The sequence below is a fragment of the Hypoxylon trugodes genome (genome assembly GCF_022578975.1).
Source record: "Hypoxylon trugodes strain CBS 135444 unplaced genomic scaffold F4822scaffold_4, whole genome shotgun sequence".
Lineage (NCBI taxonomy): Eukaryota > Fungi > Ascomycota > Sordariomycetes > Xylariales > Hypoxylaceae > Hypoxylon > Hypoxylon trugodes.
This window is the reverse complement of record NW_026250019.1, coordinates 2585189-2608308: the sequence shown is the minus strand read 5'-3', so window position 1 is coordinate 2608308 and position 23120 is coordinate 2585189. Positions and strand designations below refer to the sequence as shown.

At 47.5% G+C, this 23120-nt stretch overlaps 8 protein-coding genes across 8 annotated transcripts; 4 read left to right on the top strand and 4 right to left on the bottom strand.

The window, feature by feature from the left end:
- Positions 1-382: 382 nt before the first annotated feature.
- Positions 383-1389, top strand: F4822DRAFT_221076 (Pre-mRNA-splicing factor SPF27). The gene is made up of 2 exons (XM_051453995.1): positions 383-538; positions 618-1389. The coding sequence occupies exons 1-2, from the start codon at positions 499-501 to the stop codon at positions 1190-1192; spliced, it is 615 nt and encodes a 204-aa protein (XP_051315794.1). The 5' UTR covers positions 383-498; the 3' UTR covers positions 1193-1389.
- Positions 1390-3180, bottom strand: F4822DRAFT_221043 (camp-dependent protein kinase regulatory subunit). Its single transcript, XM_051453994.1, has 2 exons — positions 2354-3180; positions 1390-2291 (listed from the first exon to the last, which is right to left on the bottom strand). The coding sequence occupies exons 1-2, from the start codon at positions 3020-3022 to the stop codon at positions 1587-1589; spliced, it is 1374 nt and encodes a 457-aa protein (XP_051315793.1). The 5' UTR covers positions 3023-3180; the 3' UTR covers positions 1390-1586.
- Positions 3181-5257: 2077 nt separating this feature from the next.
- On the bottom strand, positions 5258-7240 carry F4822DRAFT_400540 (phosphoethanolamine cytidylyltransferase-like protein). Its single transcript, XM_051457870.1, has 3 exons — positions 6889-7240; positions 6049-6817; positions 5258-5990 (listed from the first exon to the last, which is right to left on the bottom strand). The coding sequence occupies exons 1-3, from the start codon at positions 7101-7103 to the stop codon at positions 5634-5636; spliced, it is 1341 nt and encodes a 446-aa protein (XP_051315792.1). The 5' UTR covers positions 7104-7240; the 3' UTR covers positions 5258-5633.
- F4822DRAFT_400538 (phytanoyl-CoA dioxygenase) lies at positions 7241-8668 on the top strand. Its single transcript, XM_051457869.1, has one exon. The coding sequence runs from the start codon at positions 7558-7560 to the stop codon at positions 8557-8559; it is 1002 nt and encodes a 333-aa protein (XP_051315791.1). The 5' UTR covers positions 7241-7557; the 3' UTR covers positions 8560-8668.
- Positions 8669-10291: 1623 nt separating this feature from the next.
- On the bottom strand, positions 10292-11835 carry F4822DRAFT_220979 (RNA-binding domain-containing protein). The gene is made up of 3 exons (XM_051453993.1): positions 11745-11835; positions 11520-11683; positions 10292-11468 (listed from the first exon to the last, which is right to left on the bottom strand). The coding sequence occupies exons 1-3, from the start codon at positions 11779-11781 to the stop codon at positions 10407-10409; spliced, it is 1263 nt and encodes a 420-aa protein (XP_051315790.1). The 5' UTR covers positions 11782-11835; the 3' UTR covers positions 10292-10406.
- Positions 11836-14388: 2553 nt separating this feature from the next.
- On the top strand, positions 14389-16860 carry F4822DRAFT_220891 (RabGAP/TBC). Its single transcript, XM_051453992.1, has 7 exons — positions 14389-14605; positions 14664-14679; positions 14793-14802; positions 14870-14989; positions 15052-15521; positions 15575-16440; positions 16491-16860. Exons 1-7 carry the CDS (start codon positions 14561-14563, stop codon positions 16746-16748), a joined length of 1785 nt encoding a protein of 594 aa, XP_051315789.1. The 5' UTR covers positions 14389-14560; the 3' UTR covers positions 16749-16860.
- Positions 16861-16886: 26 nt separating this feature from the next.
- Positions 16887-19286, bottom strand: F4822DRAFT_400529 (NADH oxidase). The gene has a single exon (XM_051457868.1). The coding sequence runs from the start codon at positions 19059-19061 to the stop codon at positions 17637-17639; it is 1425 nt and encodes a 474-aa protein (XP_051315788.1). The 5' UTR covers positions 19062-19286; the 3' UTR covers positions 16887-17636.
- A 1252-nt stretch (positions 19287-20538) lies between these two features.
- F4822DRAFT_428360 (cytochrome P450) lies at positions 20539-22423 on the top strand (the record flags this gene model as incomplete). The annotated part of the gene is made up of 5 exons (XM_051460898.1): positions 20539-20889; positions 20960-21202; positions 21259-21453; positions 21510-21883; positions 21943-22423. 5 exons carry the CDS (start codon positions 20539-20541, stop codon positions 22421-22423), a joined length of 1644 nt encoding a protein of 547 aa, XP_051315787.1.
- Positions 22424-23120: the final 697 nt, after the last annotated feature.

The following is a 23120-nucleotide window of genomic DNA, read 5'->3' as shown; positions in this document are numbered from 1 at the left end:
GTAAGATGGGTAGACAGGTAGGTATTAAATGCTCTGCGATTTGAATTCGGGGGAGAAATTCGGTACGGACTTGTTCGATTGAGAAATTCAAATTAATTCTTCCTAAACCTAAAACAATTGATGAATTCAATTTTATGCCTAAATATTATGTACGTAAAATGATGATGCCTTCCCCAACAGCTCTCCTTCCACGCAGGTACATATAATACGGATACGTCATTGGAAGAGAGGACCCCTGTTGTGACACCCCACTGTGACAATATGGGGAGATCCATTGGGTGCTAACTAGCTCCGACCCCGATAAACTTCCGACAGCTGTCCCCACCTGTTCGCCATATCATCAAGCTGCGATCAAGATAATCGAGGGCGATAACGAATTTCCGTCGCAAACCATCATCAATTCCATCCACGATATTCAATCAGCAACGAACTACACAATTAGTTGCTACTCGACACTTCGCCAACCTATTAGAAGCTGAAGAATTCAAAGAAGCCAATATGTCGTCCATACGCACCACGGTGCACGAGTCGCTGCCATGTAAGCTCTCCCATCATCACCAACTCCCAATCCCAAACCACGCACCTATCCAACAAACAACAACTAATCTCACCCATAGACGTCGACGCCGAACCAACCCCCACCGAGCGCGCCGCAGCAGAATCCCTAATCGCCGCCGAACAAACCACCTCCCCTCCCCCACCATCCCTCCCCTCCCTCCCAGAGCCAAACTTCAGCCCCCTAATAACCAGCGAACTGTCACGCATCGCCGCCAAACAACCACTAACCGGCATCGACCTATCCCGCTACGAAGCCCCAGACGCCAGCACCCTCTCCTCCTCCTCCTCCCCCTCCACCCTCCAAAACGATCTCTCCCGCGCCTACGCAGCCTCAACCTACCTCTCCTCCCGGCACACAAACCTGCAACTCCTAGACCAATACGGCAAAAACGCCTGGTTAATCGGAAACTGGCACCTGGAATCCGAGCTACGCTCCCTCGAGCGCGAGCTCGAAGACACAAAAAAAGAAATCGACGTAGTAAACATCCAACGCCGACGCGTACAAGATGAAGTCGGCGGGGAGTTAAAAGGTTTAGATGAGGCTTGGAGGAAGGGTGTAGGTCGCGTATTAGAGACTGAGGTTGCTACGGAGGGGCTACGGCAGGAGGTTCTTGAGAGGCAGAGGGGGGGTTAGAGGATTAAATTCGTCATGGAAATTGATATAGGGAGGCAAGGCAAGAAGGGTGATTGTGTACGATTAAGGGGTCTTATTTCACTACATGGCCGGAGAATGATACCAAATCGATGATTATAAAAAAGGGCAGCGCAATATAAGCAATACAAACAACCATAAAAAGGAATTGAATTGCAAGGTTCTATAACGAAAAAGCAAGCCTAGAAATTGGTCTAACACGGTATCAATGAATATCATAAAAACTTATTCGACACGGAAAACGAGGGTTATTCCGAGAACGCCTCCTCCAACAGAAAATGAATGCTGCCATCCGTCGTATAGGCTACTTCTTGCCTTTCTTGGAGTATCATGTATCTAATTCTCACATTTCTGTACACCCTCGATTACGTGCTCATCAGGATGTTGCATGTAGAGGATCAACATCCTCAACCCCTGACTTGACACCTACGTATTTGGTCCTCCTCATAATACCCTCGACAGGCCCCAGGAGTCTCTGGAAAGCGTTCTTCCCCAAGGTCGCAACCTTCACCTCAGTGGTACTGATAACATCTGCCGCTCGAGGCTTGTCATCTAGAAGCGCAAGCTCACCAAAGAAATCTCCCTTCTTGTAATGCTTGACAGATTCAGACCCATTATCAATATAGGCATCTGCTTCGCCATCCTCCAGTAGGAAGAATGCATCCCCAATGTCGCCCTGTTTGATTATCGTGTATCCCCTGGGGAACTTCTTGGTTTCCAGCGCGTCTGCAATCTTGGACCTCTCATAGGGGGTAAGAGAAGACAGAAGAGGGACCTCCTCAAGGAAGCTTTCGTACAAGCGCCTGCGCGCAAAGGTAGATTCCATAAGGATCCGACGGAATGTGACCCGGTCGAGTGCCCATAAAGTGCAACCAGGTTCGGCGGAGATAACAGTAGCAGCTCTTGGCGCATTGTACATCAAAGCCAGCTCACCGAAGGAGCCGCCAGCTTGGATGCTGCCAACTTGAGTACCCATCCCCCCTTGACCCGGTTGTAGAGATCCAGTCTCGTTGACATATACATTGAACGAGCCCTTTTCAACGATGTAGAAGTAATCACCAGCATCACCTTGGGTAATAACCTATAATCATAGATGTTAACAAGACCAATTTTTATCAAAATTAAATTGGAAGATGTCCATACCTTGATGTCTTTGGCTGGGATCGGCTTCTCCTGGAGTGCGCCAAGAATTTGGGTATTTTGTTCATCATCTAGATGATTGAACAAGAAGTTGCCTTCAATAGCCTTCTGAAGCCTCTCTAGTTGGTCTGGAGTCTTGGGATATGATGGAGGGGTCCAGTTGTCGTTGACATCCGCTACTGGTTTTAGGGATTCGGCAGAGACAGAAGTACGACGACCAAAATTGTATTGCGCCGGGTAACTGTCGGGGTTTGGTGGTGTTCTCAATGAAGATGGGGGTCCATCTGGTGACCCATCGCCGCCAAATGGCCCGCGAAAGCCAGAAGCATTAGACAGCCCAAAGTTGGGAGTTGTTGGAGAAGTGATTGTGTCGTTCTCATCTTCCTCCACTACGTTAAGCAGTCCCCCAGGAGGTCCATTGCCGCCCTCAGGTTTACCTCCATCGGTACCGAAAGGATTTGAATTACCCGCGAAAGGGCTTGTGAATGTGGTCCCCGACATCGCGCCAGTATTAAGGGTCGAGGCTCTTCGTGTTAGGTAGGCTGCGCGTTCGTCGGCGATACGGCGAAGGAAGTAATCGGAGCAAAATTGTAAGATATCGGGTGGGTTCTTGAGTCGAATTTGATTTTCGAGAGCTTCTATTTCACTTTGGTAAGCAGCAGGCAGAGACATGATGGGTGGGGCGGAAAGGCAGAAAGTAACCGACGGATGGATGCCTTGGTGTTTCAGCGATTAGGGGGGTAGCAATGGAGAAGGATGGTTGGGAAATGTTAGATAGGACACTTCAGGCTGTAACGATGGCAACATATGCTTGATTATAGTATTACCTGGGGGATGATATTAAGAGGTATGCAAGATGGTCCTAGCTGACTAGGTATTGAATATGACTCTAGAAGCTCAAAATGCTAGCACATCAGCTGGTATCAGCTAATGGCTTTGCTCGCTTCGGATGATAGAGGGGATTGGGAGATTGGTAAGGCGCTGAGAGAAGTGTACGTAGTATGTACTACGGCAGGACGAGGCTATGCTCGACATGCGGCGAGTATACATAGGAATATTGCAGATGTTGCGTAAGCAGGAAGTAATTGGAGTGATCAATGGTAGGGTTCGGAATAGGACGGACTCGAAAAGGGAGGTATATACGTTAAAGAATAATGAGAGGATAGCTGAATGGACTAGGGGGACACGAGAGAAGAGCTAGGTGGTATCCGAGAGATAGAAGAGCAAGAGAATCAAGTAACAATTACTCACTATTGCTATCTGTAGCTCCTTAATTAACACTCGCCGTCGCTTACTTCTACTTTTTTGTAGAAGCTGACGGTTTTGTGTACCGACTAGTTTAATTATGACAGAAAACGGTGGCCCAGCTCTGTTAGATGAACTCGAGGGCGGGATGGTGTTGACGAAGATGGAAATGAGGAGGGGTAGGGAAATGAAGCTAATCGATTCAATCTCTTGAACCCCTGAATTGTAAGTCCGTAATTGGCAACAATATTGATTACTTTTGGTAAATCTCTAACGAAAAAAGGGTGGACAATATGGAAGATTTGGGGTCTCGTGAGAGTTATGGAATTCTCTGTGGCAAAAGAGTGACGATTGAGGGGGGGATGATGAGTTTCTTGAGACGGGAAGAAGATCACGAATTGCGCTTGGTTGCTCTTAGCCCTTGAGACTTTGGGGGAGTGGGTCAAGATCAAGGCGCCAATTCCCCAGTTAAAGCACAGTAAGGGCCCTAAGGAGGCCCCAGCTCCCATCTCCATTAAAGCTTCTTCACGTTCTTCGTGCCTTCCAGAAGGGTGCACGGGCCATGTACGCAACCGTGTCCTGGCATAGCAGCCGGAGTACCTGCTTTATCTGCAGCTTTCCAGAGTGATTGGGTGCCTAGTAGGTACATAATGTACCTAAATTCGGGTTGGTATACCACTATGACATGTATTGTTAAGGTATTAATAGCTCTAGCCTACAGCTTACCTGCGTGCTATGATGTAAACCAACCCGAGGAAAAAAAAAAAGATAAGAGTCAAGTCAGAACAAATAATAAGTGAGAAGAATATGTATGTAATTATTGTTATACGACATAATATTACGACGTATTATTCTTCAACAAAATAAAGGGACTAAAAACCAAAAGTAGAAAAAGACCCAGCTGAATCTTGTTATGGGCGACCAACAGGTGATTTTTGTTGTGTTGTACTGGGTTATACTGAGTTGCACTGAGTTACAATAAAGTGTTACGTTGTGAAACCCCCGACGTTCTTCAGGTGGAAGGTGCTTTGTCTTTCTCTCTCATGTCACCTTGGGTATAGATCGGGGACCCCCATGTTTCTTTTCTTCTGGAAGATTTAATTGGTCCAAGCTTCGACTATTAAAAGTGGTGAACAAGGGCTTATTTTTGAATTTTTACTTGGGGTATATTCGGTACCGTATTGTATTTCTTTATGTAAGCCAAACACCTTTTTCAACCAGAATGACTCGATTTGATAGACTCACCGCTTATTTTTATTTCATTTTTTACATGATCTTTCTCAGCTATGATGAACCTAGTGTAACAGTCATGAATAGCTCAGGTAGCCCCCCGATATTATTTATGGTGCGAGGCTTGCAGGTCGTAGGTCAGCTTCGCAGAACCCGATAACCATTCAGAAAACGTTGGCAGCACGGCAAGCAAAAAGTAATTCTAACCGACATAGGTACCCAGGTAATAGTTGGCCTGGTTATTAGTCGAAAAACAAGAATAATTAGCCAGGTTTCTATGTGGTATGGTATGCATTGCATAGCTCACCCGCATCCTTACACTGATTGCCGTCTTATGTATCTTTCACTACCTCACGTAAGCTTCTCGTTGCATTTCTCTAGTACAATCGCGGCTACCATATATTCTATATTAAATCTCTTAATTCATTAGTTGCTCGGGATGCCGGTACTTAGTGAGCCGTATTGTGAGCCGCAAATCTCGATTATCCTAACCCTATTCAGGCTCTAGTACATCAAACTCCATTTTCGATAGATGACCACAAATCTAGGTGAATCATGTAAGTACTGTACTAATTGGGGTTTTAAATTGAGGATAGAGTAATAAGGCTAAGATGGACTAAAGGATGTGTGTCTGTGGTAGACGCTGATGAATGTAATAGGTAGAACAGGGGTGGCTCTAGTTTCTATAATGTAGGTGAAGCCACAACTACCTGCAAAGCATTCGCAAATCAGCTTTCTCTATCCTCCTTTTCCGTGTATTAAATGCAAGTCGAATAACTACCTCCAGTAAAGATACGTTTTTATGTACCTAGGTAGCAGAGATTAGTTTCTCCTCCTTTCGGCGCTGTTCTTCCTCGAGTATCTCTCTTTGTCGATGCGCAGCCTCGCCAACGGCTTTAACGCCCTTCTTTCTCTGTCTCTCCTCGTACAGGTCTCTACTCTTCATAATTCGTTGTACAATAGTGCCGGCGTTAACATCTTGGAACTCGTGACTCGAGACTTCCTGGAAAATACCCATCTGTTTTGGTGCAGTGTAAGGGTCGTACGAGAGCGGCATGAATGCCGTTGGCCCGTGGTACACAGCGTCGGGGGTTCCCCAAGGAGAACTCGTAAGGTACGATTTACTAGGCGAGAATGGTGCACCGAATATGACAGCGTTAATATGCTGCGAAAAATGGTAAGTAACGAATACCTAGGAAAAGATTTGAAGGAAAATTGCATACCCGGCACTGAAGCACGCAGAGGCCGCGCTCATAGATATTCATAATCGGATAATTCACACCTTTCCAATGGTTGATGACCTCATCGTCATGTACTCCTGCAACCACGAAAACTGGACCATAATCGGAACCCTTACCGACGCGTTCGTCGACAGCTTGCTGATCATACCATCCATCTTTCTTAGCCAAACTCTCTTCAGCCAATACGACTTGACGGAGGAATTCGATATGTCCACTAGAAAATAAATCAAACCCTCCATCGACGTAGACTACCCTTTGGCCTGGCTTCGGACCCGAGCCCTTGAGCAACGGACGGAACGCGCCCTTTTCTTCTGTGGTTTCAGTTTTCGCAGCGTTGGAAGCTGACCAGAAGTATACGTCGGCGCCAGGGTTCTTCCCAGATTCGTCGGTCGCATATTGATGGATTCGATTTTGCATAGCCTCCCCCTCCGACTTTTTCTCAGTTGCGGTACCGCTACCCTCCGTGCCGGCGAGCACATTTTCTAGCGACTTAATGAAGTGCGTTCTAGTACACAGCAACATGCGCCCAACAAGGTCAGTTGTCGATATACTCGGTGTGCGCTTAACCACCTTGAAACGACCAGCCGCCTTCACGAATCGATAGCAATCCTCACCGCTACTGTCCGAAGTAATGTCGTCTCCGTGCACCACATACTTGCAACCGAAGTGACTTATGAAATCTAGCTGCGTAACATATGGCGCGTATGCGACGGATCGGGTAACCCAGCGACAAGCATCTACGGCAGCGAGCCTTTATTCATTCAACCCCAGGATATCAGCAGAACGCTCTTCAGACTAGGATCTGGGGAGAGCTATCCGTACCGTTCCCGTAGATTCATGACCGTTGGTCCTTTATTCTCTAGGATGGCCTCGTCGGAGTGCACACCAACATATAACTCGGTGCCGAGTTGACGGGCTTGTAACATAGCACCGGCATGGCCGTGGTGGAAGAAATCCCAGCACCCATCGACCCAAATTCGATCGTCTAGAAGCTCTGGGGCTGGTGGTCCAGATAGAACCTCTTGTTCCGAACTCATGGTAAGTAAATACCCTTTTTAGGATGAAAGGTTTAAAAAAAGAATAGACCCTATTATGTATGTTAGTTCGAAATAAGAAATGACAGCTAGGTTTACAAGCTGCACCTGCCCAACTTGGTTGGAGTTTATTGATCTGATAGGTGCGAGGTACGGACGAGACACCGTTTGAGGCCTTTTTAAAGACTGTGGGTAATACTGTATACGTACGGAAGGTTACACACGGAGTATTTCCCAACGTTCCACAACAGAAAACCAACCCCTCATCTTGGGGGTCACCTCTTATCGACAAGAGCCTAGCCTAGTCCCCGCTGCCCCGATCCGTCACCCCACCATCGCAAACGGGCATCTCTAAACCAGTAATCGCAACCCGTGTAAGAGATCAACACTACCCGGAATAGTCAAAGTAACCTTACCCTTTATTCCTACGGCAATTCCCTATATCAATCCTCCCGTAATGCTAACCATGTCCTCCGAAACCCCGTCCACCGGCGGTCTCACGCCGGCGCAACAAACCGCCTTCTGGCGCGACGGCTACGTCATCATCCCCGATGCCCTCCCACCAACAACAGTGCGCGCGCTCCTAGACGAGACGCACGCCCTCCTCGACAACTTCCCCTTATCAGACCACCCCATGACGCGCTTCAGCACAGGCGAGAAATCTGCACATGTTGGGGACGACTACTTCCTGACTTCGGGGGACAAAGTGCGATTTTTCTTCGAAGAAGACGCTTTTGACCCGTCTACGGGAAATCTTACGAAACCTAAGGCCCAGGCTATTAATAAGATTGGGCATGCGCTGCATGAGAAGTCACCACCGTTCGCGGCTCTGCTTGATCCGGCTTTGAATCCGGATTTACTGGGTGCTGGGACTAGTAGTGGTAGTGTGGCTGCGGGGAGAAAGGAGAGCCATCCCGCAGCTGTAGCAAGAGCGCTGGGGTTCAAAGATCCTAGGTGTCTGCAAAGTATGGTTATCTGTAAACAACCTGAGATTGGCGGTGCTGTGCCTCCACATCAAGACAGCACGTTCTTATATACCGATCCGCCGAGTGCTGTCGGTTTTTGGTACGCGCTTGAAGATGCTACAGCCGAGAACGGTTGTTTGAGCTTCTTACCGGGAAGTCACCGGTGGGCGCCTGTGCGTCAGCGCTTTGTACGCTCTGCAACTGGGAATGGGACTGAGTTTATAGATAACGCCGGGCCTAGGTTTCCTCTTGGTGAAGATTACGGGGAGATTGTTGGACAGAGCGAGGAGGGAGAGTACAAATTAGGCGAGGTCAAGGCCGGATCATTGGTTTTGATACATGGTAACTTACTACATAAGAGTGAAAAGAATTTGAGTCGGAAGGGGCGTATAATATATACGTTCCATGTCATTGAGGGAGAAGGGACTAAGTATGACGAGCGAAACTGGCTTCAACCATCTCCAGAAGGTTTCACGCAGCTGTATAGAGATTAGGGGGAAGGGCGGAGTGATTGAGCGATATCATGTATGATTATGTTGAAATCCACGGGATTCTCTTGCCTACCTAGGAAGCTTGATACTAATGTATACCAATTTCAAAGCATTTAACATCGTCACTGCCACTCATGCGGCTTGATAAATATACACCGCATCTCCGGCACCCTCCCACACTTTATCTCCCCCCTCTCCACCATCGCCCCAATCCTCTCTTTTAACCTCTCCCTTACATCCCTCCACACCGTCATCTCATTCCACTTCGGATCCCTATCTTGATCATACTCACGATAGCCCACACCATCATACTCATCCGGCACATCTAGCACCACCTCCCCTCTATCCACCATCTCCACAACTTTTGGATGATTCCTCCAGGTCCGAAACCGGGGGAACACGAGTTCAACGCCGTTGTAGTATTCATCACTTACACGGAAATAAAGTGTCTCGATTCCCGTGAAGCCCTGCATAATATGATTCATAAACCTCGGCGACCTGCCCGCGTCCGACATCGTGGTACCAAGCATAGAAATGCGTCAGACGCGCGACATACCACACCGCGCAAAATAACCCCGAAGAAGAGGTCTAGACCCCTGTTCGTAAAAATGCCGTAATGGACTCCGGCTGTCGAAATGTAAGATATCGAGTTCGGGGCGGAACCATTTTGTTTCTGATAATATTTGCTCGACGTCGGTGTTAATATCGCTATTTTCGCTGTGCTGAGACTGCCATCCGTGACGCAAATAATACACCACCGCCGCAGCCCGTGATTCCCGACATACCTGTACGACGGACGGCGCGGCTTGAGGCGGTGCGTAAACGTACATGCCCCGAGGAGGCGACCGCTTCTGTGAATCTGCGAAGAGCCGCGCTGGATGGCTGTCTAGACAAATGTCTCAAATGATATGTCGTAGCTCGCTAGGGAGAAGTTTGAAGTTTTCGAAAGCCTCTGACGGCGCTGACATGTTGAATTGTGAGTGGAAATATGTGTAATGTTTGCCTAGGTAAACTTGTGACCGTTGGAGAGAAAGGTAGTGTACTTGGATCATACCTTTTTAAGGGTGGATTGTGCCCTGCGCCGTTAACTTGCATCGATGGCCCTTGGTAGCTACCTAGGTATACTTGGTCTGAATTCTTAACATTCATCCAATGCAGCCTCGTTACTATTGCTATATAGCTCTGAGGGATCTTCGTGTTTCTTCTAAAGTTGAACATCACATTAATCTTGCACATTTAATTCCTTAATTACCATATAGACAACTACGTGTGTAGGCATCGCATTTTTCTACCTATGGACTAGAGGTTAAGAATTTAACCCCTTTACATACAAATCGGGATTCGTCCATATATCCGTGTGCTATGGGACAAGCAAAAATCTCGCGAAGCCAATAGCCGAAGTCCCTAAAATGCCATACCGTAGCTTTCACCCCGAGAGAATTGGCCTATTTCTCTCGTCATCATCTCTTCCCATTTCTCCCTCTCCACAAAGGCCGAAAGGGTTTGCTATATCCGTAGTGGATATCCCCTGATTGCGATGAAAAAAGTTCGCAATAATGACTCGTACATGAGTTGTGTAATGTAATGAATACAGGCAAATGACCGATGTGAATAGTGTCATTTGCAACGTCGCAAGCGACGAAGAGAAAGAAGGCTGAATTATGCGTTGAGTTTGGTTGCTTGTTATGGATGATAGCGATCATCATAGTTCCGAACGCAAATTTTTAATGAAGGAGTCATCATTCACTCGTAAGCTCGTGAAAGCTATCCAGGTCAATGTCCATCGCTCCAATGATTTCCGCCATGTATAAAGGCAGACACGGGAAAGGAATCCAAACTACCTAACGCTGCTAGCGGCCGTAGGGATGGAAGCCTCTATTTCCGCCCCGGCCACCGCCGCGGTAATTCGCGCCAGGTTTGCCCGCATTCTTTGGACCAGTAGGTGCGTTAGCTGGCGGTGCGTGGTTAGGGTCAGAAGGGCTTGGACTAGCTTGGTGCCCGCCTCGGTTCCGATGAAATCCACCACGGCCTCCTTGGTTGAAGTTGGGCTGAGGGATATCGTCGTACATGCCTTCCCAGGAGGTTGGATCTCCACCACCCATGTTACCACCATAATTCTGGTTATATCCGCCTCGACCACCACGTCGACCGCCACCACCGCGCGAGTTAAACATCTGTCCTTGGTTGAAATCATTAAATCCTTGTTGGTTTCCGTCGCCTTGACCCTGACCTTGGCCGGCGCCTCCGTTACCCATCATCTGCTGTTGCATTTGCTGCATGAGAGCTGGATTCATATTGGCCATTGCTGCCATGGCATTATTCTGGGCGCTCTGGCTGGCGCCTCCTTGGGCCATCTGTTGCTGTAATTGTTGCATCTGTTGCATTTGCATCATCTGCATCATAGCTGGGTTCATGGCGTTCATGCCCATGCCCCGATTCATAGCCATCTGCTGCTGCTGCATCAATGCCATGTATTGTTGCATTCTTTGCATGTATTGAGCCATGACCTGGGGTGTCATTCCTCCTTGAGCCATCTGGCTAGCCATCTGATTTTGGTTGCTAGCTTGGTCGTCCATGCCTGGCTTCCTGAATTTGCCACGTCTCGAGGTCTCTTCCTCCTCTCGCATGTTTCCTCTCGGTTGAGCCTTCTTGACCTCAATTGGTTTACCGTGGATCTCTAGGTGCGTGCTGAGACAGGCATCGACACCTGCTTCGCTTTCAAATGTAACGAATCCGAATCCTCTAGGACGGCCGGTATCTTTGTCCATCATAAGGGTAGCGTCGACAACTCGACCGAACTGAGCGAAGTAGTCCTTAAATTCTGGCTCAGTAGTCTCCTGACTGACACCTCCGACGAAAATCTTGCTGGTTTTCTCTTGCTCATCTCGCGGAATCGCTCGCTTCGGATCAATCTACGACAGGAGTTAGTACTTGGTCTTTAGAAATGGTGTAAATAAACTTACAATTTTGCCATCCAAGAAGTGCTCTTTGACCATAACAATATTCACTGTCTTAGGGTCTTTGAATGTAAGAAATCCGAAACCGCGTGATCGACCAGTAGCCCCGTCTCGCATAACTGTACACTCTGTCACTTCGCCAAATTGCGAAAAATAATCCCGTAGTGACTCTAAACATAGATATTAGCGATAAAATTCAGACGATATTAAGTTTATATGCGGGCTTCTTACGATCGGTTGTCTCCCAGTTTAATCCACCAATAAACATTTTCCTATAAATAAAAATGAATTAGCCCCAGCTATAATATAAAATATTATCAAGTATAAGAGCATATAGTCGATCAGTATCTGCAGTTTGTGTGAAGCTGATTGCCACTTGACAAACACTTCAAGCTCGTATGCAGTCTGCCATAAGTCTGCATAGATACCCTCCGGCCTAGAATAGTCATCATCTACACACTCTGGTGCGTGGTGGAAGATCGGGGTAATGGGTGGATTGCTGTCTAGAGTATCTTCATCAAGCTCGGACTCTTCACTATCAGATATACGTTGTATATAATCCGTCTCTTTTTATGCTGGGTGCGTCCATAAGGGCTGGCGTTGTGTACGAAAGATTTTGTGTTTCAGATGAAGTGATGAAGATGATGATGATGCACAGGCTAGTGGCGTCGTTGAGGAGCAAGTCCTAGATAGCACTCCTCGACAGATGAAGACAAGGCAGGTGATGTCTGATATGTCGAATTCTCGTCTCTTTGCTATCGTCAAGCTAGGACATAACCTCGAGCGCTATTCGCTGCCAATTCTCTTGCTACAGCCTTCAAAGCAATAGTCCTTCGTATCTTGAAGCTAAGCCTATCCCTGACGAGTGGCTACGGAGGGCAGTAGTAGTGTCTGTTCTGTCTGTACTGACTATGGTCGAGCTTTTATCGCTGGCTTTCTTAAGGTAGTAGTGACTCCTCCGCCTTTCATTTCCTCTTTCTTCCCCACGACGTATGTTTGCACCTCTTGAGATCTGGATGTTTGGTGGTATCTTTTCCCCGTCGGCAATGCATTTTGAATGTCGGCCGACTTAGCAAACCCGACACAAAACCACCCCTTCGGAGATAGCTAACGAGACATTATAGCTCTCGTCCACCAAGTCCTCCCGGCTAAAAACCCAGGGTACCAAAGCACATATTCTCGATTATCCAAAGCCTAACCAGGTGGGGTTTATACCTCCTGACTCAAAACGCGCCGAGCTTTCACGCCCTGAATATTGCTTGCTTTGATTTTGGCTTTCAGGGATGGACTCGGGGCAATATAAGCTCGTCTAGAGCCGGTCGACTAGCAAATATCTTGGATACGAAACAAATGGACCTAAAATAAATCTACTTACCCATCCTCTTTGGCACTAGGTCCTCGAGTGGTATGATATCCAGCTCCAGGGTCATCATGCTGCGACTGCGCAATCGCGGCTGAAGTCGAGCCATTGCCTAGGTTAAAATCGACATCGTCGTCGTCATCGTAGTTTTCATCTTGATATTCGTCACCATAACCGTTTTCCTCAGTTGTATAAGCTATATCGTTAGATGCCTGATCGATATCGGGTTGGATGTGTGCCTCTACGGATGGCTGGGGAATCGAAGGAGTAGGCGCTGGGACCGGAACGGGCGCTTGAACTGCTGGCGCAGCTGGAGCCGCTTGCGCTGGAACGGCGGATGCGTCGTTGTTATCATCGTAACTATGGATGATCGGTGAGCTTGCGAAGTTCATATAACATGGCGGAATCTAGATATGACAGCAACGATATGTTGTAGATAAAAACTTACAGGTCAGCGAAGAGATCATCCTCGAATGTCTCTGGCTCGGCCATGGTGGATAATTGCTATTGAATCGCTAGACGCGCAACTTGGGGACTCAAAGATTGCGAAATGGATGTTGATTTGAATTCGGTTTGTTGCTACAGAGCTACGATAAAAGAGGATCGCGATTATCTAGCTCAATCGAATGATCATATGGTATTGAGAAGAAAAACTAAGGAAGTAAATTAATTACGCGAAAATAAAGCTTGCGTACAACGAATTGAGGTTCGAAGGGAGAAAAAAAAAAGAGGTGACAAGGGAAACCTGACTGAGGGAATCAACTGTGAGGAAGGAAACAGTAGAGAGATGAGAAAAGAATTGCAGTAATAGCCTGCTAGTTCAAAGGGTTGGAAGGGTTTAGCAAAGTTAGCTAGCTGGACTGTACGCCGACACGGCACTGTCAGGAAAAGTTTAACCAATTAGCGACGCGAGATCAGTTGGCAGAACAAACTTCTAGCCCTTCAGGAAGAAGAAGAGATAGGCGGTGGGTATCCTATTAAGGCGTGCGGCGTCGGTGCACGAGCCATCCATGTAGCTCGCCGCCAATCATATTAGAACCCAAATGCACACTATGTGGGGATAGCTAAAGCCACCTTCTGGGCTGCTGGGCTGATATAGTTCACTAGCGTATTTTCCTTTGTAATTGAGAATTGATGCATTGCATCGATGTATCTAAAGTCTATATTTATGCTACCTCAGGTATTGATGTTTAATTTGAACTATTGCCCTTGAATTGAAATTCTAAGGACGAGTTATCAAAGGCAATAAAGATTAGTGGGGGGGTTTTGCGATACCATCATAAAAGTACATGCTGTGGTACGAATGCATGTCTTAGTCATTATGTACATGTACCTGCCCTTATTGTGTACATGAAGAGGTTCATGTAGGTACAGATGTACAGCCTTAGGTACGTTCGAGTACAGAATGACCCTACAACTGCCGAGGCTTAGGCGGTAGCCTTCTAGTTCAGCAGGTCTTCTTTAAGTACCTGAGGTACCTTTCGAGGGGCATTGTGCTGCTGCATTAGCTCGATCATTCGATGTACCTCTCTAACTTCAGGCGCTCCCCGTTCCTGTATTAATCCAATATTCAACCAAAGCCTACCTCAAGTCGTAGCCTGACTGATCATTTTTAACATCCCAACCAGCTATTGCAACTTCGACAACAACATGTGGCCGTGATAATCTACGAATATCCCTTATTACTATGTTCTCATCCTCGGGTAGCGGCAAAAAGCCGCCGTCCCAACAGGTAAGCTCTTCAGATTCAACACCAAAATATCATTATTTAATTGTTGACGATGACGTAGGAAATGATTCAAGTCGGTAAGTGCACTCACTCATCTTCCACATCCAAATATTACCTCAATGCGCTTATATGGCGCTTCAGTTGACCTGAAAGAGGCGAGTTTGCTAATTTGCGTCATTGGTCTTGATAGATAGATCTGAGTAGGTCACTTGCTGCTCGTCGTTAGCGAAGTCCGCTTCGAAACCGCTGTTGCTAAAGCTGAAGTAGGTCGGCTTCACCATTCTGGCGCGCCCAGAGAGAAGGCACTCCAAAAAGAACAAGCCGTGAGCATAACCTAGTAAAGGGAGCAGCATATTCCCATGCGGATATGCTCAAATTCGATAACTTGTGCGTCTCCGATGTCGGTTTTTTATGAACTTCTAATGTTGACTTTATACCCTTCACATCAGGACACTATCTGGCTCCTCATCTAGGCCAAGAACTCCCCCATCCACCTCTCCGCAGAAAGCTCGAACCAGCGATGTTAGCTCACCGGCACCGAAACCCTCCTCTGGCCTGTCATCGCCTCCGCTCAAATCTTATTTCAACTTCCTATCAAATACAAATCAAGATTGGAACGTCGAAGATCCTGAAGTGCTAGAAGGAGATGATATGCTTGGATACGAAGATGATGATGGAGATGATTTTGGTCTTCCTAGCTTGTCGAATATGAAGCGACGGACTCGACGAGCAGCCGCTGCTCAAAGTGGCATCTCCTCGCGCTTCCAAACCACACCGCTAGACGCTGCACTTGGCTTCCAAAATAGACGCTATTCCGACAGTGCTGATATAGCTATCGAACGACCTGCGCCAACATACCCAATGCCGAAGAAGAGTGAGGGGAAGATTCTCAGACCACAATACAAAGATATCCTTAAAGGTTGGTAGGCCTTTTTCACGTTCCTGGGCATTTCAATAACTTATACTGTATAGACCCGGCAAACGCCCTACACCTCATCGACCATCCCGCGACCCCTCCCAATGCCACCCCGAAAGAAATCGACGCAATCAATTCGCGAATAACGAAGATCAATAAGTTCAAGAAAATTCTCCAGGTCAGCACAATACCCTTGACAGACCTTCGAGCTTTAGCATGGAGTGGTGTTCCTGAGGAGGTTCGGGCTATGACATGGCAACTTCTGTTGAGCTACTTGCCAACTAGTAGCGAAAGACGCGTTGCGACACTGGAAAGAAAGAGAAAAGAGTATCTCGATGGGGTACGTCAGGCCTTTGAACGAGGGGGTACTAATCCTAGCTCCAGCGGCCGGGCAAGAGGTTTAGATGAAGCAATATGGCATCAAATTAGCATCGACGTCCCTAGAACAAACCCCCATATTGAGCTATACAGTTACGAAGCTACGCAGCGGTCGTTGGAACGAATACTATACCTCTGGGCAATTCGACATCCTGCGAGCGGCTACGTGCAAGGGATTAACGATTTGGTAACACCTTTCTGGCAAGTCTTTTTAGGAACCTACATCACGGATTGCAATATTGAGAGCGGCATGGATCCAGGGCAATTGCCGAGAGCCGTGCTTGACGCTGTGGAAGCCGACTCATTTTGGTGCCTAACAAAGTTGCTTGACGGGATTCAAGACCATTACATTGTCGCTCAGCCCGGTATTCAACGACAAGTTGCTGCGCTTCGAGATCTTACAGCTAGGATCGATGAAGGACTTGCAAAGCATCTTGAAAATGAACACGTCGAGTTTATTCAATTCAGTTTCCGTTGGATGAATTGTCTTCTTATGAGAGAAATCAGTGTCCGCAACACCATACGAATGTGGGATACTTATCTTGTGAGCCTTTCTCTTCCTTGAATGAGTAATCATTTATTAACTATCTACAGGCCGAGGAGCAAGGTTTCTCAGAGTTTCATTTATATGTGTGCGCGGCCTTCTTAGTTAAATGGTCATCCAAACTGGTCAAAATGGATTTCCAGGAGATTATGATGTTCCTCCAAGCATTACCTACCCGGGACTGGACGGAAAAGGATATCGAACTTTTACTTAGCGAGGCCTTTATATGGCAAAGCCTCTTCAAGAATTCGTCGGCCCATTTAAGAGGAGGGCCCAGTCGAGCCCCGGCAACCAATCTCCAATTATAGTATCAAGGTGTTGCTATTCACGATACTCTACAAGATCTGATCAGCCACTTAGAAGAGGAGAGTTAACGCAAAATATGGGGCTCTAAGGCTTGTGGTACTAGATTCGAGTTTGTCTGACGCAGGTTTGCGATGGCTTTAATTATGATCTCGTCTGTTATAACCATCTATCTCGGCCTTATAAGAATAATGAACGACCCGGGGCATCACGGCACACTATACCTTCGATGGGTGATCGCAGAACCAATTCGCCCGCTAGATGTTGGAACGATCACCTATCTTATCCCGGTCCCACTACATCGCAGCGATTCATATTCATACTCTGCGTGGGACTCGCCCTAATCACGGGCCAACGACTTTTGGATATCCTCGATTCGAAATCCAGGATCCAACAATGGACACGGAACATCCCGGTGTGTGAAACCTACCCTTCACACAGAAGCTCTTTCAAACATAGTGCCCCCGGCTGAACGCGTCTTGCTATCACAGCAGCTGAGTATTCAGGGTTAAATATTCTTGCCATAACGAAGAACAGCGCGTTATGAGTCAGGGGTCGATCAAATGTATTTAAGCAATATGAGCAAGCGTCTCAATCAATATTCCGTGGCAAGAGGTACTTGTTCGATCCCGCGGCCTGAGAAACTTCCAGCCCCGTGTCGATTTGTAGGCAAAATTCGCCCCTATTTTGAGTGATCGCCGCCAGCGTGAAACGTTACACCCAACTAAACCAACAGACATCAGCCATATGAAATCTGGGGGGTTGGTATTCTCTAATTCGAATTCAATACTCACCAGGAATTCTAATGCTAATCTTATATATAATATACACATATAATGAACCATCCTCCCCCGTAACTAACATGTCTAGCAACCATCATCAATGCCATCGACTCAAGCCGCTGGCGGTCCTACAGTCTCACTCTCAGCCTTATACGGTTTCACCACCATGGACTCTGACTCGATTATGATATGATCCAGCACTTCCCTCTTTGACCTCTTCGGCAGCGCTGCAACCCACTTCTCAAATCCCTTGAGGAAAGCATCAATCGCTACCCGATCCGACGGATCAAACGGCTGCTGATTGAAGCTCAACTGCCGCATATGCGCGCCGGCAAGTGACGCCCCATACCCCCACGAATCCCCTAAGACATTGGTATCGCCTACCAGCGGCTTAATACATCCCTTCCTGCCGTGCAACAGCATTTCCCGCGGCAGACTCGATTCCGTCGCGCTCGGCCGGCCTATCCCCACGCCATCGACCGCTCCCTTACTCTTCCCGTCTTTTCCCTTATCGCTAGAAGTAAGCAGCGCATCGACCATACCTCCCACCGTCCTCATCCCACCTGTCAAAAAGCAAAGCGAGCGCCCCTTATACGGCGCCGCCAATTCCGCAAACTCAATAAAAAACGCTTCCCGACGCCTCGTACTCTCTTTCCGATGGTGCCACGCAGGCGCCTCATAAGTACCCCCACTCAGTTCAACCGCGTCGAATTTCGCGGCTTCGAGGATCCCCATTAATTGTGCTGCGTCCTGCGGTCCGAAACCTGAGTCTTGGAACTCGACGCTGTTGATTTTTATCACGAGCGCGAAGTTTTTGCTTGTCGAGGCGCGGATCCCGGATGCGATTTCGGTTATTATACGTGCGCGGTTGATGAGGGGGCCGCCGTAGGCGTCGGTTCGGAGGTTGGTCGTGGGGGACAGGAATTGTGCTAGGAGGTATCCGTGTGCGGCGTGCAGTTGGATTCCGTCGAAGCCTGCTTTTTCGAGGTACACGGCTGCATTTACGAATGCGGATGTTATATCGCGGATTTCGGTGAGGGAAGCCGCGTGTGGCTTGCCGTAGTGGAATGTCGCGCCGTACCCCTTCGTGAGCTGCACGTCGGAGGCCGACACCGGGTTCTCTTGTAACGAGAACTCGGTCTGGCGACCGGGGTGGTTGAGTTGTGCGAGGAATATGGAACCGCCCCGTTTTCCGGCTTGGGCTAGGCGCTGGTAGGCTTCGAAGCGTGGGCCGGAGGGGGGTTCGTTGGAGGCTAGGATCATGTTGCCGGGCGCTTCGAGGTGTGTCGTGTCGATTATTATGTTGCCGGTTACGATGGTGCCCCAGCCACCATCGCCCCAGTGGCCGTAGAGATCGTATAGTCGTTGCGTGGGGATGCCGCTTGCTTTCATGTCATCGGGGTCCCAGGTCGCCATACGCTCCGTCATCGCTGCTTTGAGGAATCGGTTTGGTGCTACGATGGTGGAGAAGGGGAAGGGTAGGGGTTCGCCGAGGGGTGTCGGGTCGACGTCGCGACTTTCGTAACGTGTTGGCATTGTGATGTGGTGACGGTGGTGGTATTTGGGATAATTATATTTTGGCGGCCGAGACTACCACGTAAGTTCGTCTGGAAACCCAAACGACCTTGTCTCAGAGACTATGTCACTATCCTATTCTCTATCGATTTCTAGTAGCTATCGCTCAGTGATCATTTCGCATTTATTCACTTTGTATATAGAAATATCGATTAGACTAGAAATGATTATCTCTTCTTTCCTAAATACGTGTAGTCTACGAAGGTTACATTTTGTTCGCGTGGGGTTCGACATTCCTTATGCCGTGAACCCGGTACTGCCTGAATACGTCTATAGAGTGCCGGTCCCCCCTTTCGGCAATAAGATTGCGGCTCGATTTTGGGGGGAGGCACGTGTCAATAAACTATTTTGGGGAGATAGATCTAGAGCGTCCATAGTTATCTTTCCATACCTCGTAAGCGGCTATTGAACCCTAGTAGGAAGATGGAGTAGTCTGCGTGCGTAGGAATCTGAGGCTGATACTACATTATCTCTTGCTTCAAAGTGGCCGGAGTAAGGTGTAAAAGATAGATTATATAAGCCAACCAATAGATAGCTACTCATAATAACAGTATAAAAACTCGATGCGATATTAATTCAATACCCACTTCGGGGTGGTTTCCTAGGTAGGCAGAATACCGTACCGATGTTCATATTTAACACCCCAGTTCCAACAGTTTAAGACTCATCACATTCTATACAGCTCTTGCGATAAAGAACCCCAGACGTGGCAAAGAGTATATTCAGCCTATTGGTTCGTATTCTACTTACCCATCATACAAATAGACTATAGGATCATCAAAGCGGACTTCATGAAGATCTAAAACCGGGACGCCGAAAAATGCATTTTCTCTCAATCAACCTTCACATGAAGCTAGAGTACCCCTCACACAGCTTGTCTTTCTGCCGTTAATGGTAGCGGTCGCGATTGGTTTCGTTACTAAGAGAGGTTGTACAAATCACACCTTGGTCGAGATCTTCTAAACCAGTCAGCTTTATAGTCGTATTTTGGAGGTATAGCAATAACAAAATGGTAACGTTGGAAGTAGTAACATTCCTCGGACAACGGCATAGTGTGTATCCTCCAGCTCCCAACGACAGATAGATGAACCCCGATAGGTCGGATGGTGCATATAAGATGACGCATAAACAGCAGGAATTGCACTATATATCCCTTCTCTTTCAAATGCAAATTATTATCTAGCAACTGAATTAATATAGTCGAGCCAATTGACAATCATATTAACACTACTCGGGCAGGGTGGTGTCGCAATAAGAAGAGACCCCGCTCGTGATTGTGCGACTTGAGAATGCGAATGAACTCTTCATACTTAGAAGAATCATTTACGTAGCCAAGCAATCTCCGAGTGGTGAATATTCAAAGGAGCCGATAATAGTTTTCTAACAGACCTCCCAGGCCCAAAGTCTCTCATAGTTGTACCGCAGGTGTCTAAGCACTATGGCAATATCGACAACTGCTTTGGTCTTGGTAACAACGGTCCTGATTCTTGTCTATCGGTTGCGAAACATCGGGCGGCGACCAAAGAATTATCCTCCAGGACCGCCAACATTACCTTTGATCGGAAATATACATCAAATACCCGCGAAAAAGTCGCACTTACAGTTCCAAAAATGGGCTGATGAATACGGTCCAATTTACTCGCTCATCCTAGGGACTCGTACCATCGTCGTTCTTTCTTCCGATAAGACGGTCCAGGATTTGCTCGACAAGCGAAGTAACATCTATTCCTCAAGGCCAGAGGCGTATCTCGCGAGAACAATTGACGGCGGACGGCGAATAGTATTGACGGTAAGCAATGCGAAAAAAAAAAAGAACAAGTCTCGTTTCGTGATGGCGTAGAATCTAACCGGAAACGTAGGAGTACGGAGACAAGTGGCGTGTGGGTCGTAAGGCCGTCCACAACAGTCTGCATATTAAGAAGTCGGAATCATATGTTCCATATCAAGATCTCGAGAGTAAAGCGATGCTTCTCGGCCTCCTCGATCATCCCGATCAATTCTACGCCCAAAGCCGAAGATACTCAAATGCTCTCACGACGCAAATATTATTTGGTTTCCGAACCACCTCAGTTGACGACCCGAAGTTTGTGCAGCTTTTCCAGGTGGGTTCGACGACAGGGTTACTGTTCTAATATTTCCGCAACTCACCGAAACATAGGGGTTCGAGAAATGGAGCAACCTCGGTGCTTCACGAACGGCCGCCTTGCTCGATACATATCCTATATTTAGACATCTACCGGATGCTCTATTACCAATGAGAAGATACGCGAAAGAGCTTCACAAAAAAGAAGCCCCGCTGTATGGTGGACTCTATGTAGAGGCCAAGAAGAAAATCCAGGAAGGTAGATCGAAGGTAACTGCCGAGTCTTAGCACAGTGAATCGATATAGATTGCTAACGTTATGAGAAGCCTTGTATGTGTATTGACCTAGTCAAAATTCAAGAACAAGAAGGCTTCGACGATCTCGCCGCCGGTTATATCTGTGCCGGGGTTCTCGAGGCTGGGTCGGATACAACGTCATCTACGTTGATTGGTTTCATCCAGGCTATGCTCATCTGGCCAGAAGTGGCTAAAAGCGCTCAAGCTGAAGTCGATCGAGTCTGTGGGGACCGTATCCCGGATTTGAACGACCTTCCGGATCTTCCATACATCCGTGGCTGTATGAAGGAAGGTTTAAGGTGGATGCCTGTCGTCATTCTTGGCATACCACACGCTGTTATTTGCGATGACGAATATATGGGCTACAAAATCCCGAAGGGTGCCGAAATAATAGGAAATGCCTGGTGAGTTCAATTTACCTCGACCATTTGATATCGGTTTGCTCATATGTCTTCGCATATAGGGCAATTCATAATGATCCGAAGCGGCATCATGATCCTCGACGATTCGATCCGACTCGCTGGGCGGGTGATGATCAAAATTCAATGGAATCTGCGAGTAACTTAGACGTATCAAAGCGCGACCATTTCGCATTTGGTAACGGCCGTCGCATTTGCCAGGGAATACATATTGCGGACCGATCCTTATTCTTGGGAATGTCACGATTAGTTTGGGCTTTCGACTTTGAAAGGCCCATCGATGAGGCTACCGGAGAAGAAATAATCCCGGACGCAGGTGATCTATCTCCGGATCCCGGACTACTGGTCCAACCCACACCATTCAAAGCGGTTATCAAGCCCAGGGACGTGGGGAAAGCCGGACGGGTCCGAGAAGAGTGGAGAAAGGTGACAGAATATCTTGATGACGCCGGGCAATGGAAAGCCGTACCGGGTGAATCGAGCTGGAAAGGTTACGAACAGGCTGAAACTGTGGAGAAGATGTGATTACCTAGAGGCTAGAAGTAAAGAAATCCCCTCTTTCTTTCTCTTTTTCATCACGCGCTCGATAAAAAATAGGGATTCGTCGTGTTAGATCGTATTCGAGGGTCGCTCATTGGTTAATGTCCTCCTGTTAGGTGATCATTAATATGTATGTCAGAAGTATTGTATGTGTAATGTGTGGAATGACTAAGTGAAAGAAATTGGTGCGAAATCTGGCTTAGTCCAATGATAAGATAGCAATTTACAGACGCGCCAAGGTCTTACTACGGCAGGCCAGGGGGCGGGCAGCCAAGGCAATGGGCGGCAATTCGCGGCCCCTTCCAGCCTTTCCCGCACTAAAAATGTGGTGTAAACTTTGTCTTTTTTTCCGTGGACCGAAGAGCGGCCAAATTCCACACTGGGGACTTCAATTCTTTCTCACCGTCGGCTTATACCCCTTTATTGGGCTATATTGATGTCTAGAGCTTCCGACTTCAAGAGTCCAAATTGAAATGCCTGTCCGCAGGGCTTTAAGTGGAGAATATTATGTATAAAGACAATGCTTGTTCTCTTGTCGTTGCGATCTCGGATCTATTCCCTCTCATTGATTCTTGGAGTCACTATCGTCGTGGCTTGCGCGTGCTTGACGAATTATTGTACACCCCGAGAAACGGAAGCCGATCTATCCATATCGAACAACTCAAGCGGATATTCGGCGTCA

Coding starts and splice junctions, on each gene's coding strand:
- F4822DRAFT_221076 (XM_051453995.1), top strand. CDS start 499: ATGTCGTCCATACGCACCACGGTGCACGAGTCGCTGCCAT. Junction 539..617: donor GGTGCACGAGTCGCTGCCAT/GTAAGCTCTCCC, acceptor TCTCACCCATAG/ACGTCGACGCCGAACCAACC.
- F4822DRAFT_221043 (XM_051453994.1), bottom strand. CDS start 3,022: ATGTCTCTGCCTGCTGCTTACCAAAGTGAAATAGAAGCTCTCGAAAAT. Junction 2,292..2,353: donor TCCCAGCCAAAGACATCAAG/GTATGGACATCT, acceptor CTATGATTATAG/GTTATTACCCAAGGTGATGC.
- F4822DRAFT_400540 (XM_051457870.1), bottom strand. CDS start 7,103: ATGAGTTCGGAACAAGAGGTTCTATCTGGACCACCAGCCCCAGAGCTT. Junction 6,818..6,888: donor GTCATGAATCTACGGGAACG/GTACGGATAGCT, acceptor GAATGAATAAAG/GCTCGCTGCCGTAGATGCTT. Junction 5,991..6,048: donor TCTGCGTGCTTCAGTGCCGG/GTATGCAATTTT, acceptor CATTTTTCGCAG/CATATTAACGCTGTCATATT.
- F4822DRAFT_400538 (XM_051457869.1), top strand. CDS start 7,558: ATGCTAACCATGTCCTCCGAAACCCCGTCCACCGGCGGTCTCACGCCG.
- F4822DRAFT_220979 (XM_051453993.1), bottom strand. CDS start 11,781: ATGTTTATTGGTGGATTAAACTGGGAGACAACCGATC. Junction 11,684..11,744: donor AAACTGGGAGACAACCGATC/GTAAGAAGCCCG, acceptor ATCTATGTTTAG/AGTCACTACGGGATTATTTT. Junction 11,469..11,519: donor ACTTCTTGGATGGCAAAATT/GTAAGTTTATTT, acceptor CTCCTGTCGTAG/ATTGATCCGAAGCGAGCGAT.
- F4822DRAFT_220891 (XM_051453992.1), top strand. CDS start 14,561: ATGTTCTCATCCTCGGGTAGCGGCAAAAAGCCGCCGTCCCAACAG. Junction 14,990..15,051: donor ATGCTCAAATTCGATAACTT/GTGCGTCTCCGA, acceptor CCTTCACATCAG/GACACTATCTGGCTCCTCAT. Junction 15,522..15,574: donor ATACAAAGATATCCTTAAAG/GTTGGTAGGCCT, acceptor TATACTGTATAG/ACCCGGCAAACGCCCTACAC.
- F4822DRAFT_400529 (XM_051457868.1), bottom strand. CDS start 19,061: ATGCCAACACGTTACGAAAGTCGCGACGTCGACCCGACACCCCTCGGC.